This window comes from Gambusia affinis, linkage group LG01 (genome assembly GCF_019740435.1).
Source record: "Gambusia affinis linkage group LG01, SWU_Gaff_1.0, whole genome shotgun sequence".
NCBI lineage: Eukaryota > Metazoa > Chordata > Actinopteri > Cyprinodontiformes > Poeciliidae > Gambusia > Gambusia affinis.
Genome location: NC_057868.1, coordinates 27,178,547 through 27,190,521, shown reverse-complemented (window position 1 = coordinate 27,190,521; position 11,975 = coordinate 27,178,547). Strand labels below are relative to the sequence as shown.

At 37.2% G+C, this 11,975-nt stretch overlaps 1 protein-coding gene across 3 annotated transcripts in view; it reads right to left on the bottom strand.

Moving 5' to 3' along the window:
• Positions 1–158: 158 nt before the first annotated feature.
• Positions 159–11,975, bottom strand: part of camkvl (CaM kinase-like vesicle-associated, like) — a 47,777-nt gene continuing 35,960 nt past the window's right edge. For all 3 annotated transcript variants that reach the window (XM_044114259.1, XM_044114250.1, XM_044114267.1), the window contains 9 exons: positions 11,586–11,717; positions 9,743–9,817; positions 8,854–8,992; positions 7,413–7,533; positions 6,569–6,644; positions 5,012–5,148; positions 4,581–4,659; positions 4,403–4,490; positions 159–2,627 (listed from right to left, as the gene is read on the bottom strand). In XM_044114259.1, the coding sequence (XP_043970194.1) occupies positions 1,143–2,627; positions 4,403–4,490; positions 4,581–4,659; positions 5,012–5,148; positions 6,569–6,644; positions 7,413–7,533; positions 8,854–8,992; positions 9,743–9,817; positions 11,586–11,717 (2,332 nt within the window). In that variant the 3' untranslated portion in view covers positions 159–1,142. The remainder of the gene's footprint in view (positions 2,628–4,402; positions 4,491–4,580; positions 4,660–5,011; positions 5,149–6,568; positions 6,645–7,412; positions 7,534–8,853; positions 8,993–9,742; positions 9,818–11,585; positions 11,718–11,975) is intronic.

The window sequence follows — 11,975 nt, the reverse complement described above, 5'->3', positions numbered from 1 at the left end:
GACCATCCCAAACCATACGCAATGGCATATGGGACTTGTAGTGTGTATGTTATCAGAGTTGACAAGAGAAACACTATCTTATGGTAACACACATGATTTGAAAACTGTTTTCAGTACTTGCATTCATGCATGAAACACAATAATTACGCACCCTGACAGATGTTTTCATTAGTTTTATTGAAAGACTTGCAAACAGAGCACATTTTACAGTTTACATTGGTTATGAATAATGGTACTAAGAGTGGGTAAAATACCACAGAATCTGAAAATAGCACATACAAGCAAAAGCATAATGAAATATAATTTACACGACAGAGGAGTGAAAATAGGAAGGACTGTGTAAGCGACAATAACAAAGTATCCATGATGACCAAACAAGAAAAAAGATACAATTTTGGTGGACACAATTTTTGAAAAACTTTAATGAAAGAAATTGTTTTATGCGTGATTGCAAAGCCTTTATACAGTGTGTTGCATCTGGATAATGTCAGTTGGTTAGAAACTCACAAGACTTTGGTCACAGTTCAAGTTTATCTATGTTGCACAAATCAAGAAATTGTGTGATCAGATCAGCCTTTCATATCGGTGTGTCACAATGTGACTCTAAGCCCCAACAAAAGCTGAAGAGCTATAAAAATAAAGTGAATAAAAGAATAAATGGGAAATGCTGCTTTGAAAAAAGCTATGCTATGAAGAGAATTGGTTTACATTCTGGGAGCAAAGTAATAATCAGGAATCTAATTTTCTATTTATTTACAGTATATGGAATAATACAAATGTGCCTGTCATCTGTTATTGGTAGTTTATTGTATTTTTCATACCTTTAAACATTGCAGAATGCTGCTTGTATATGCTAGCAATTCGTTTGTTGTGTGGCAGATGTTCAGGCACAATAAAGATTTTAGAATTAAAGAAGCTTTGGAAATATTGGATATTGAGCTCAATTTTAACTAGCATTTTTCTCAAACAGACATTTTATATCATGAATCATATTTATATGAATCATACAAATCAGCAATATATAGTAACTTTTCAAAGTCCAGTTAATTATTCTTCTTTACAGTCTTCAAACTCTCACCACCAAATAATCAATTCAAAATTTCAAATATTTTGCAGTGTGCATTGCTTTATTCACTCCTGCCTCATAGTCCTCTACCCATCCCAGCCCTGGGCGATTGGCTGGACTGAGCTGCGCCTCTCTGTCCATCCTTGTCTTCCTGCTCCCTGACAGCCTGGGGTGAGGTTTGCATGGGTGGAGATGGTGGAGGATATGTCGGAGGAGGAATACCGAGGTGGGGGAGTGTAGGTAGTGCTGGTCTTGGAGAGGTGGGAAGTAGTGGAGGAGTTGTTGAAGTTGAGGAGTGTTGAGTTGGACGAGAGCGAGAAACAGAAGGCGAAGCATGTGTGCTTCTGGCCCGTGCTGGCTCGCTAGGACAGTCACTGATTTGCTCAAGTAGCGACGGCATGTCTCCCTCAATCTTCTCAAGTACAGCGACCATTTGCTTTTCTATCTGTTCAATGACACTGTCCATTTGCCAATCAGTTGTGGTACTACTCCCACCTCCTCCATGGTGTAGACCAGTCCCGTACATGCCTACTCCTCCTCCTCTGCTTGTATAGAGGGAACTGTAAGGACTCCCAAAGCTCCCAGCCATTCCCATCCCTACAGAGATACCCTCTGGGTTGTATGGTGCAGCATGTCGACCCAAACTAGCTGAGCTGCCAGCTACATAATAACTTTGCGAGGCTGCAGCAGGGGTCCTGGCTATGCTAAACTCTGCACTGTGTCGGTCTGCTTTTCTGGTATTTCTATCCCGTGCTCCTACAGGACTGCCATCACCTCTCAACCTAACACCTAGTGCTGCATCAACCCCACTTGCCATCCCCATTGAAGATGTAACTGGTGCTACCACTGACCTCTCTGCAACGGCGTCAGGTACTTGTGTCTGACACCAGCTTCTGTCAGTCTCATCCTTGTGTGTGCTTTGGGTGGCTGGTTGCTTCTCTGGTGAGGCTGACACAGTGGGAGCAGCGGTAGAGCCGTGAAGTGTTGCAGCCATTTTACGTTTGCCAGTTGGCTCAGGGGAGGCAGATGTGTGCTGCTTGCCCAGATTTGCCCCTGGAGAACTTTCTAACAGCTTTGATGGTTCAGGAATCACCGCCGAAGTCTGCTTAACTTCTGGAACAACTTTAGTTTGACCCAAATTGGCAGCAATTTTCCTGGTTCCATCTGAAGCTCCCTTCTTCACCCCAGTCATATTAAGCTCCTCCTGTGTTAGTTTCGGACCTGAACTTGATTGTCCAAGAGGGTCCTTCCCATCTGATGGTGTCGTTCCAACTGATGGACCCCTTGAGGTGTTTACTTCATCTGGGCTTTCTTCCATCTTAACGGAACCCTCATCTTGTTCCATACCAGCTTGTGTATTTTCAACAGTAACCTCTAAAGAAACACTGCTTGATGTAATCCCTTCATCTGTTGTCCCTTTATCTCCCTCATCACTTGTCCCCTGGGAAACACCCCCTTCGCCATCTCCTATTTGTTCCCTACTTTGAACCTCAAGTGAACTGTCATTCAGGGCTTCAGAGTTCTTCAGCCGTTGCATGAAGGTTGTCACACGAATTGCTTTCTGCAAATGGGAGGTAAAGAAAAACAGGGTAAAAAAGACTTTGTTAAACAAGATTCCCATTACAAAATTTGTCACAGACAAGTTTTGGACAAAATGTCTGTTAAAACAGAATGATTTAGCGTCAACATCCCCAATAATGTCATTTCTGTGGAGTGAAGAAATATTAGTGTCAGTTCTTTTACCTCCAAGAAGCTGTGACACATTATAACCTGGTTTAAATCAATCTCACCACTCACACGTTCCGAGAAACTCCTTGACTGTTTGCTGAAAGTAAGGTATTTGTGTACACCTCACTTTATAATTGAAGTGTTTACTCATCTGATATCGTTTGACCCACAAACACCAAAGGTATTTGGGACAATGTGTGAGTTTAGTAGTTGTTTGTAAACCAGGAAGCAGAATTCCCTTGAATTCACTGAAAATGAAAAGCCGCTGAATCAAATGTGACTTACCTAAACAGCATCTGTATGTACACTGATCAGGCATTACATTATGACCACCAACCTAACGTTGTTATGTTCCCCTTCAAAGGCCTATTCACCAAATGACAATGCAATCTAACAAGTTAGCATTAGCCTCTTGAGCAATTTCAGCTTCAGGTCCTTGTCATTTGAATCACAAGTTTCCTCCTCCGGTGCATAAATGAGGCTTTTGCTGACCATGACCCTGTCACCGGTTCATCACTTTTCTTACCTTTTACCTGCTCTGACTTACTCTTCCACATATCACACCAGAGCCCTTGTTAAACTCGTTCAGGTCATTATGATTCACATCTTTTTCTGGTTCTATCTTTAGAGGATACAATATTTACTTGCTGCCTAATACATTTCACCCACTCACAGGTGTGATAATTAACATATAACCAGTGATATTTGCCTCACCTGTTAGTGGTCATGATGTTATGCATGACTGGCGTATGTTCTGGATGTACCAACAGTATGGGGCAATGAGCCAGGATTTGTGTAAGAGGAACACCAGAGGGCCTTACAGTTCAAATCACTGTAGTTCAGTTGTCAACAGTGGCCCACATCCTTTATTTCCTTTCCATTTTTCCAACTCCTTATCTACATAATAAAAAAAAAAACATACAAAAAAGAACAAAACTCTGTTCCCTTTAACAATTAGTGCTTGTTTAACCCCTTTGTTTAGACAAACAAGAGCAGATGAGGAGTAGGAAAGGTACAGAGTGAGCCACTTTGAACATTTGAATCTTCTCCAGTGAAGAAAAGTGGAGCAGAGTGGATGGATCTCATTTGGGACAGGCAGAGTGACAGTAGGAAGGAGCAGAGCTTGAGAAAAACTTTGACACCCTAAACATAAATCAGGCATTATTCAGAGATTTTACAAAAGTTGGCTCCAATGTATATCTTTGCAAGCTAACACTCATTAAAATAAAATAAAAAATAAAATAAAACAATATTGTCAAATTATGTTTTATTGAATCACTTCATATAAGTTTCTCCTCACACTCTGTCCTTCTACTCTCAATCATAGTGGAAAACAATACCTTTATCTCCTGGGAACACATGGTGAAAGAAAAAAGAAATTTATACTTGTTACTCATGCTGTTGGGTCAGCACCGCCATCTTCTCCCCTTTTTCTCCTCAGAAATTCCGCCTTATACTTTTACAAATTTAAAACACATCCCTGTGTAGTGAGCTCAAATTTTGTTAGGCCACAATATCCAGCCTATTCTTCCACTTACTCAGCTGGTCATTATGTTATATTATCTACATTGTAGATGCTATAAGCAGAGCGATAGAGTGTGCTCATACCCGCCATTTGGCCTTTGCAAAGTTCTTTTCGAACTGGGCACATACACCATCCTTTAAGTTCTTCTCTGAAGCACCGTTTCCTGCGATCCTGATACAAAACACATGCAGTAAAACAGTTAAACAATTACACCAAAGATCCAAAAGGATGATATCTCAGTGCTTTCACCATTGCACTTACCATTCGTGCTGGAGCGCATCCTCTGCTGTGATTCTCAGCATCTGGTCCACTTCCATAAGTCTACACACAAGCCCCTTTGCTGAAGTTGGAAAAGCAGCAGAAATATATTTTACATCACCAGTGATGACAACTTAAATGCAGACAATGCCTTACAAAAAAGTTTACATAATTATTTATATAAAAAAAAAAAATCTTGCAAAATTCTGTCTTTGTGATTGTGCACCTATTGATGTTGGTCTATATCTCTGACATTCAAACAAAATACATTCACATTTGTTATTATAGTGTGACAAAATGTTAAAATATATGAGAAGAATGAGTATTTGTACTCTGTGGTGTCACTCTTAGTTGTTTGAAACTGAGCTCGGAACCGTAGGCCAGTGCTCAGAGGGAGTGGGTGTTTAGTGCCATCGTGTGGTTGAGGAAAATACCTGCAGGTGAAATGTCATCCCAGTAAGGAGAATCGAACTCGAAGTCCCCAGCAACGATGCGACAGAAGATGATGCGATTATGTAGATCTGTGTTTTCTTCCTCTGTTTCATCATAGAAAGGAGGATTGCCTGATAAGCTGCCAGAAAAGTAGTGGAACAAATAATATTTAAAGTAAAACCAGATGTTTGAATACACTGTATAAAAATGTAGATATATATTTTTTAATCACTATCAAGGAAAAAATCAAACTGCATTTTTTTTTGGTTTATGTGGAATTAGGATTACCAAGATTACATTTGCTAAATTACAGAATAATGGCCAATATATATTTTTAAAGCATGTTGTCATAACCTTCAAATAGAACAATCTACCTATGTTTCCTTTTAACCTGCATGACTTGACTCAAATGTTATAATTGTTCTGATGGGTTAGAACTATACAGCAACCTTTAGTTTGCTGTATAGTCATTACTGGTGATGTAAAATTTCTGGAATTTTGTCTCATTACTCTTGAGAGAACTAGTGTAACAGAGGTAAGTTTCTTAGCCACCTTGGTCAGACACCTTTTTAGTGCTGCCTGACAGTTTTATGCAAACCTGTCCAAAACAATGTCACAAAACATGGTGCCTGTCAGGCAATTTCTTTTGATTTTCCCATGATGTCAGAAAATGATGCATTGTGTTTAAAGTGTTGCCAGTATCTCGCTAATTAACTCAATTGTTGTGAATGAACCCATCAGAAGATTACAAAGTCTTGTTAACATCATCTGGGTTTTCCTAAATTCTTTAATTCATGATTAAAACCCCACCTGTTTAGAGTTGAATTCGAAACATAATCAATTAGGAAATTCATGATGGCACTTGACTTAATGTAATGTTTTGACAGTTGAGCATTTGGTGTCTTTTTGTGTGTAGAAACATGGTTTTGGTAAATAATATGGTCTGGTTTCAGTTTCAGTTAAATATCTTTTTTTTTAGTTCTGAGAAAGCAATAAAGACTCACAGTATGAACCAGTGCGATGGATTGATATTCCAATGTTGTTAAAAATTATTATTATTTAGTTGATCAGACCACAAAACATGGTGCCTGTCAGGCAATTTCGTTTGATTTTCCCATGATGTCAGAAAATGATGCATTGTGTTTAAAGTGTTGCCAGTATCTCGCTAATTAACTCAATTGTTGTGAATGAACCCATCAGAAGATTACAAAGTCTTGTTAACATCATCTGGGTTTTCCTAAATTCTTTAATTCATGATTGAAACCCCACTTGTTTAGAGTTGAATTTGAAACATAATCAATTAGGAAATTCATGATGGCACTTGACTTAATGTAATGTTTTGACAGTTGAGTCTATATTGCATGACTTTGTGTGTTTGTGTTTGCATTTAGTCTGAATTGGTATTGGACAGAGAAAGAAAAACATTTGGTGTCTTTTGTGCAATGTATGCAAACCTCTGGTTTCATTAGATGGTAAATAATATTTTTGGTTAAAACAAAACTCTGTTAACATTTTGGTTTGATCAGTAGCACAATTCTGAGAAAGCAATAAAGACTCACAGTATGAACATTATCACCCCCACCGCCCAGCAGTCCACAGGACGGCCATATCGATGACGAGCAACCACTTCAGGAGCTGAAATTATAGGAGCAAATGCAGAGTTTGTGTGTGAGGCAAATAGATTTCTGGGTTTTAATTTATACTCCTCCACCTCATCAGATTCTCCAGATGCACAAACAGCTTTTCTCCAAGCCTGTCTCCCACTATTCAGTTTTTCACATCCTTCTTCCCACTGGCACCTACATTCTCTTTTCTTATTTACTGATTTCATTACTTGACTTATCAATATGAATAACTGCCCTGGCCTTCAAGTGCACAGAAGACCAAAGCACAGCTTAGCACTTTCAGGTCGCCCTCACATAAGCATCAGCAAGATGGAGAGGAGCGAGACCGCACACGGAATCAAAAAGCAGATAAAAGGAGAAGCTAAATGGGTGGAGGAGAGCAAGGGCTGCACACTTTCAATCTCATTTATATTTTTCTGTGATGTAATGAGCGCTTATCCTTAATAGATTTTTTTTTCTTTCAAAGCTCTAAAGGTTCACAGAGAATTCAATAAGGTGAAGGACAACATCAATCTTCTGCTATGGTATAGGACTGTGTCTTAAAAAAGGTAAAATAGGTGTATATTTATTCTATCTATCTATCTATCTATCTATCTATCTATCTATCTATCTATCTATCTATCTATCTATCTATCTATCTATCTATCTATCTATCTATCTATCTATCTATCTATCTATCTATCTATCATCTATCTATATATATACATATATATATATACATATATAACAATAAGGGTAATTATGAATGAAGGAACACATAAACAACAGAGTGACCCACCGAGGTATTCAGGTGTTCCGCATGGTTCTGTAATTGGTCCATTCTCAAATCTGGAGAGGTAAAAATCTCGCAGAACTACTTTGTTGTGGTTGTTTTCTGTATAGTACATTAGGTTTTCCAGCTGTAAATCAAATAACAGATTAGAGAAGGATCACTTAAGCAGCAATGACAACCTATACGCTTGACAAAATGTAATTTTTTTGCTTGTTTCATAAATGGTGACTATGATGTTTTTTATGATGTAAAGCACTTTGAACTGGCTTGTTACTAAAAATGTTCCATACAAATACATTTGACTTCAATTGATTTATAGTAAATTACCTGATATGTCTTATTTCTCCTAAATTGACGTGGTAAATTAATATTTGAGTTTTTCTTAACCAAACAATGAAAAAAAAAAAACCCATGTTGCTCACACCTTCAAATGCTCAATTAGTGTGGGTTTTTGCTTAAGAAATTTTACATTCATAAACTTCCCAGAATGATCCACTTAGACATTTTGAATTGAATAAAGAGCCAGTTTTTTGAACACTTATGTAAAAAGATGGAGCACAATTATGCAAAATGCTTCTGAGAAGTTATTTCTACAAAAGCTAGTGGCTCCACATCCACATGTTGAAGACTCCCTTTCTAGTCAAACAAATAGGGAAAAGTGAAAACTGCTAAAATGGCATTTACATGTTTATACAATTCATGTTCAAGACTGTGTTTGTTAACAAAGTGAGTAATCACGACCAGCATATATTTGTATTTTATTTACATTGCAATCTTGACAGAGAGGGGAGATGAAATTACTTCTGATTTTATAGGTCAAGCATGATTTAATAACTATATCAAGCCAAGCAGAGGCTGTAAGCATGACCTATTTTAATTTGAATATGTCACTGTGATTCAACTTGATGACAAGATGTAGGAGTCCAAACCTACTGGATTGAAGCAATACCCACTTTCTACCAGTAGGTGGAGTCTGGAGATAGACAACTCTGTTGTTTCATTTTAATGTAGTCCTATTAAGAATTAGAGACACGGATCTGTATGCACTGTGAGTGTCACCAGACAGTCGTTTGAGCCATAAAGAAATTGTTTACTCCCTCAGTGAAAATGAAATGTTAAGTATGCTATGAACTGAGAAGACAGAGAAATGCTTTTATCTGTCTCTTCAGAGAATCTGTCAAATGCAGAATGATGCATTCTGGGATGTAATGGTGAAGAGGTCAGCTTATGCCATAAAGTTATTATCTTCTTACATCCACAGGCACATCAACTAGTCTATAGATAGTTCACAGTTGATCAATTATCTATAGACTAGTTGTAAAACTATTCATACCTCTTGTTTTTACTATAACATTTATTTTTTGGATTCAAACAACAAACTTCAGCATGTTATATTTGATTGTGTTAGATAGCACAAAATAAAATCTCAGATACAAAGTGAGTGTACCTTCAAGTTCCTGTGAACAATGTTGAGGGAGTGTAGGTACGCCACAGCCTCCAGGACTTGTCTGATAACATTTGAAGCATCTCTCTCTGTGTAATTCCCTTGATCCAGAATCCAGTCAAATACATCCCCCCCTGTGGCACTGCAGAGAGTTAGACACAAAAAAATATACACACTGTACACTTTGCACAGTGCCAATATATATGGCTAATACACCTGCTGATTTTTTATTTTTTTTAACACTGCAGATTAATCCTTGTATTGCTGTTAATATATTTTTACAAAGTGCTTTGCGTTAGCTGGCCTCGAGCTACTGCTACTGAGCAATTAAAGCAAGGCTCCTGGTTATTACTCTAAAGGACTTAAGTTATCTTTGGAGATAAATGATGAGAGTGATTATCACATTTTGCTTTCAGCAGGACAACTATAGACCAGAGTGAAAAGTGAGCTCCTAAGTAGCTTAATTTACACAGTGACAAACGCAGTCACTTAAATTAGTTCACTTCTCTAAGTTTTATTAGTGACAAAAACTTTGTCCTGTTTGTTTTAATATATGTTATTACACTTAAACCAAGTTCCAAATGTTGAATTGCACAAGACGCAATGTACGCATATTTGGTTGCGTCCCGGATTAATCGATTCTGCTCTCCCTGCACAGACTTGTTTGTTCCAAAGCAATGCTTCAGGCCCACTGAGTAATGAGTGTTACAGATTGTTAACATCTCATCAAATCTAACATCTTCCTCTGTTGCATAGGGGAGTTGGAGTACACAGTAATAAAGGGAAATATTAAACATCTACCTCTCAACTGAAAAGCTTCTCTGCGCTAAGTTGCAATTAACACATCAAATACAGGGAGCGTGGACAGGAAACGTAAATTGAAAGGACTTACAGTTCCTGGATGATGAAGTATTCTTTTCGGGTTTCAAATGTATCTATCAGCTGAAGGATGTTTGGGTGATTGACCCTGGAAAACCCAAAATATATTAGCGGTTGCAGGGGTCTAGTTTTCACAAAATGACAAAATATTGCTTCAGTCTATTCATGTGCTTTCTCATTTAGACCTCATGTAGATTTAGGGATTTCTTTTTTCATATTTGTGATTTTACTTGTACATTTTCTCAAGGTTGAAATCAAGCAAAACTGCTTGGTCAAAAATTGGTTTAGGCTCAGAAGTAAAATAAAAAAGTTAGAAAGCAATACAAAAGTGCAGTAATAGCATAAGCTGAAACTCAAAGACAGCTTCATTTGATTTTGTATTATAGAAATAATTAAAACCCCTTTTATAACTGATATTGAAAAGTTATAATAATGCAGAAAATGTCTGCAGCAGTAGATATTACAGATGTTTACATATTTGTACTAAATATATGTATTTTAATTTAAAGTTTTATTTAACAAGCAAATTGCACATGATGTGAAAGACACTTTCTCATTAGAGAACATGTTTAGTTTGTTCCATAGGGAAAAGATCAGCCATACAGCAAGAATCATTGTTTCTAAGCAGAACTTTTACATACAATTGGACTGTGACCAAGTTGTTCAGAAGACAGAGAGGATGCAGCGCATATTGCTGCCAAGTCATATGAGTAATGGAGCATTAAAAAATGAATGGTATCTCAATATTAATAAAAACATGAATAATACATGATGAAAGGTCCTGAACTTATTATATGCATGAATGTAATATTTCTGACAAACAGCTCAGCTGAAAAAGCATATTCCTTGAAATCACAGGGTCATGATTTGGAGCTGGGTCTTTTCTCTCTTTTATGTTTTTTTATGTTTAGAGCTGCCTGCTCGTTCTTTATGGACACAAGTTAGTCTTGCATATGCAATAATTATCTGAAATCAACTCTAGATGTTAAAGAAAACTTTCACTTTTATGCCAAATGGTGAATAACTGATAACTGAAATTTACTGAGTACCTGGAAAGATTTTTGCATGAAGAAACTATTTGTATGTGTTGCTCCATTATGAATTTTCCCATTCTTTTACACACAAACTGCTATAAAAATCTTAATAGCAGTTTAAGATTGCTATTAAGAAGATAGCAATCTTAAAGATAGAAGATAGAAGATAGAAGATTGCTATTAAGAAGAGATCAGAAGGTCTCTTCTATGCCTTCTGATCTTTAGTTTGATTATAATTTGATATTCGAGTCAGATTATTGGCTGGGCCACTCAGGCAGATTTACTTTCTTTTTATAAGTAGTTGAGAGTTATCTTCACTCCAAGTTTGGGATTATTATTTTTGAATTACAGCTTTTTTTCTTAAAAAGCATCTTTATATTATTACCAAAGTACAGATCATCATCCTTTTATTCCTTTAAGTCTGCCAGTATCGTTTGTTAATAATCATATAACGCACCAAGATGTTCTCACCTCCAAACCTGTGTTTGAATTGTGTTTTCTTCTCCAACCAACCAACCGAGACTTATTTCCACTAATATAGACCAATTAATTGGACTTAATTAATAGGTTAATCTTTTGGTTGTTTGTGTATGTGTGGCTTACTTGGGTCATAGACCACTGCGATAAATTTATGGTTGTTAAACCCATCATTAAATTTACTCAGATAAACATTGACAGGTTTGAAACGTATCTTCCCTGTAGCAAACTTAATTCAGGGTTCATTATGGGTCAAGTTTAATTAAAACATCTCATAAGTTAATTGCTCTCGATCTTTTCACTAGCACATACGCTGCTGTTTCTATTTGTGAACCGATTACATACAATTTTAAGATCATGATCTCATTTTTGGCGGCCTTGCGGACTTTCCTTCCGTCCTTCTTGAAGAATTTCTTGCAGACAAACACCTTTTCTGTTTGTCTGTCCTTTGCCAGGCACAGCTCACAAAACTCCTTCCTACACAGTGAGAAAAAAAATAGACAGACAGAAGGGAAGCAACCGAAAATACAATGTCAAAGAAAAGACTAAATGAAGCATCTTTTCATTTTTTCAAGGCCCTCGTCTAGCTACAAGTTTCCAGAGTAAACGAGATGTGATATTCAAATTGGAATAAAACAAACACTGGCGGTGTTGTGAAATACCCAGAAATAATTTAGTTGGGAGGTAAGCCACTGGCTTAACAAACACTGGCGGTGTTGTGAAATACCCAGAAAT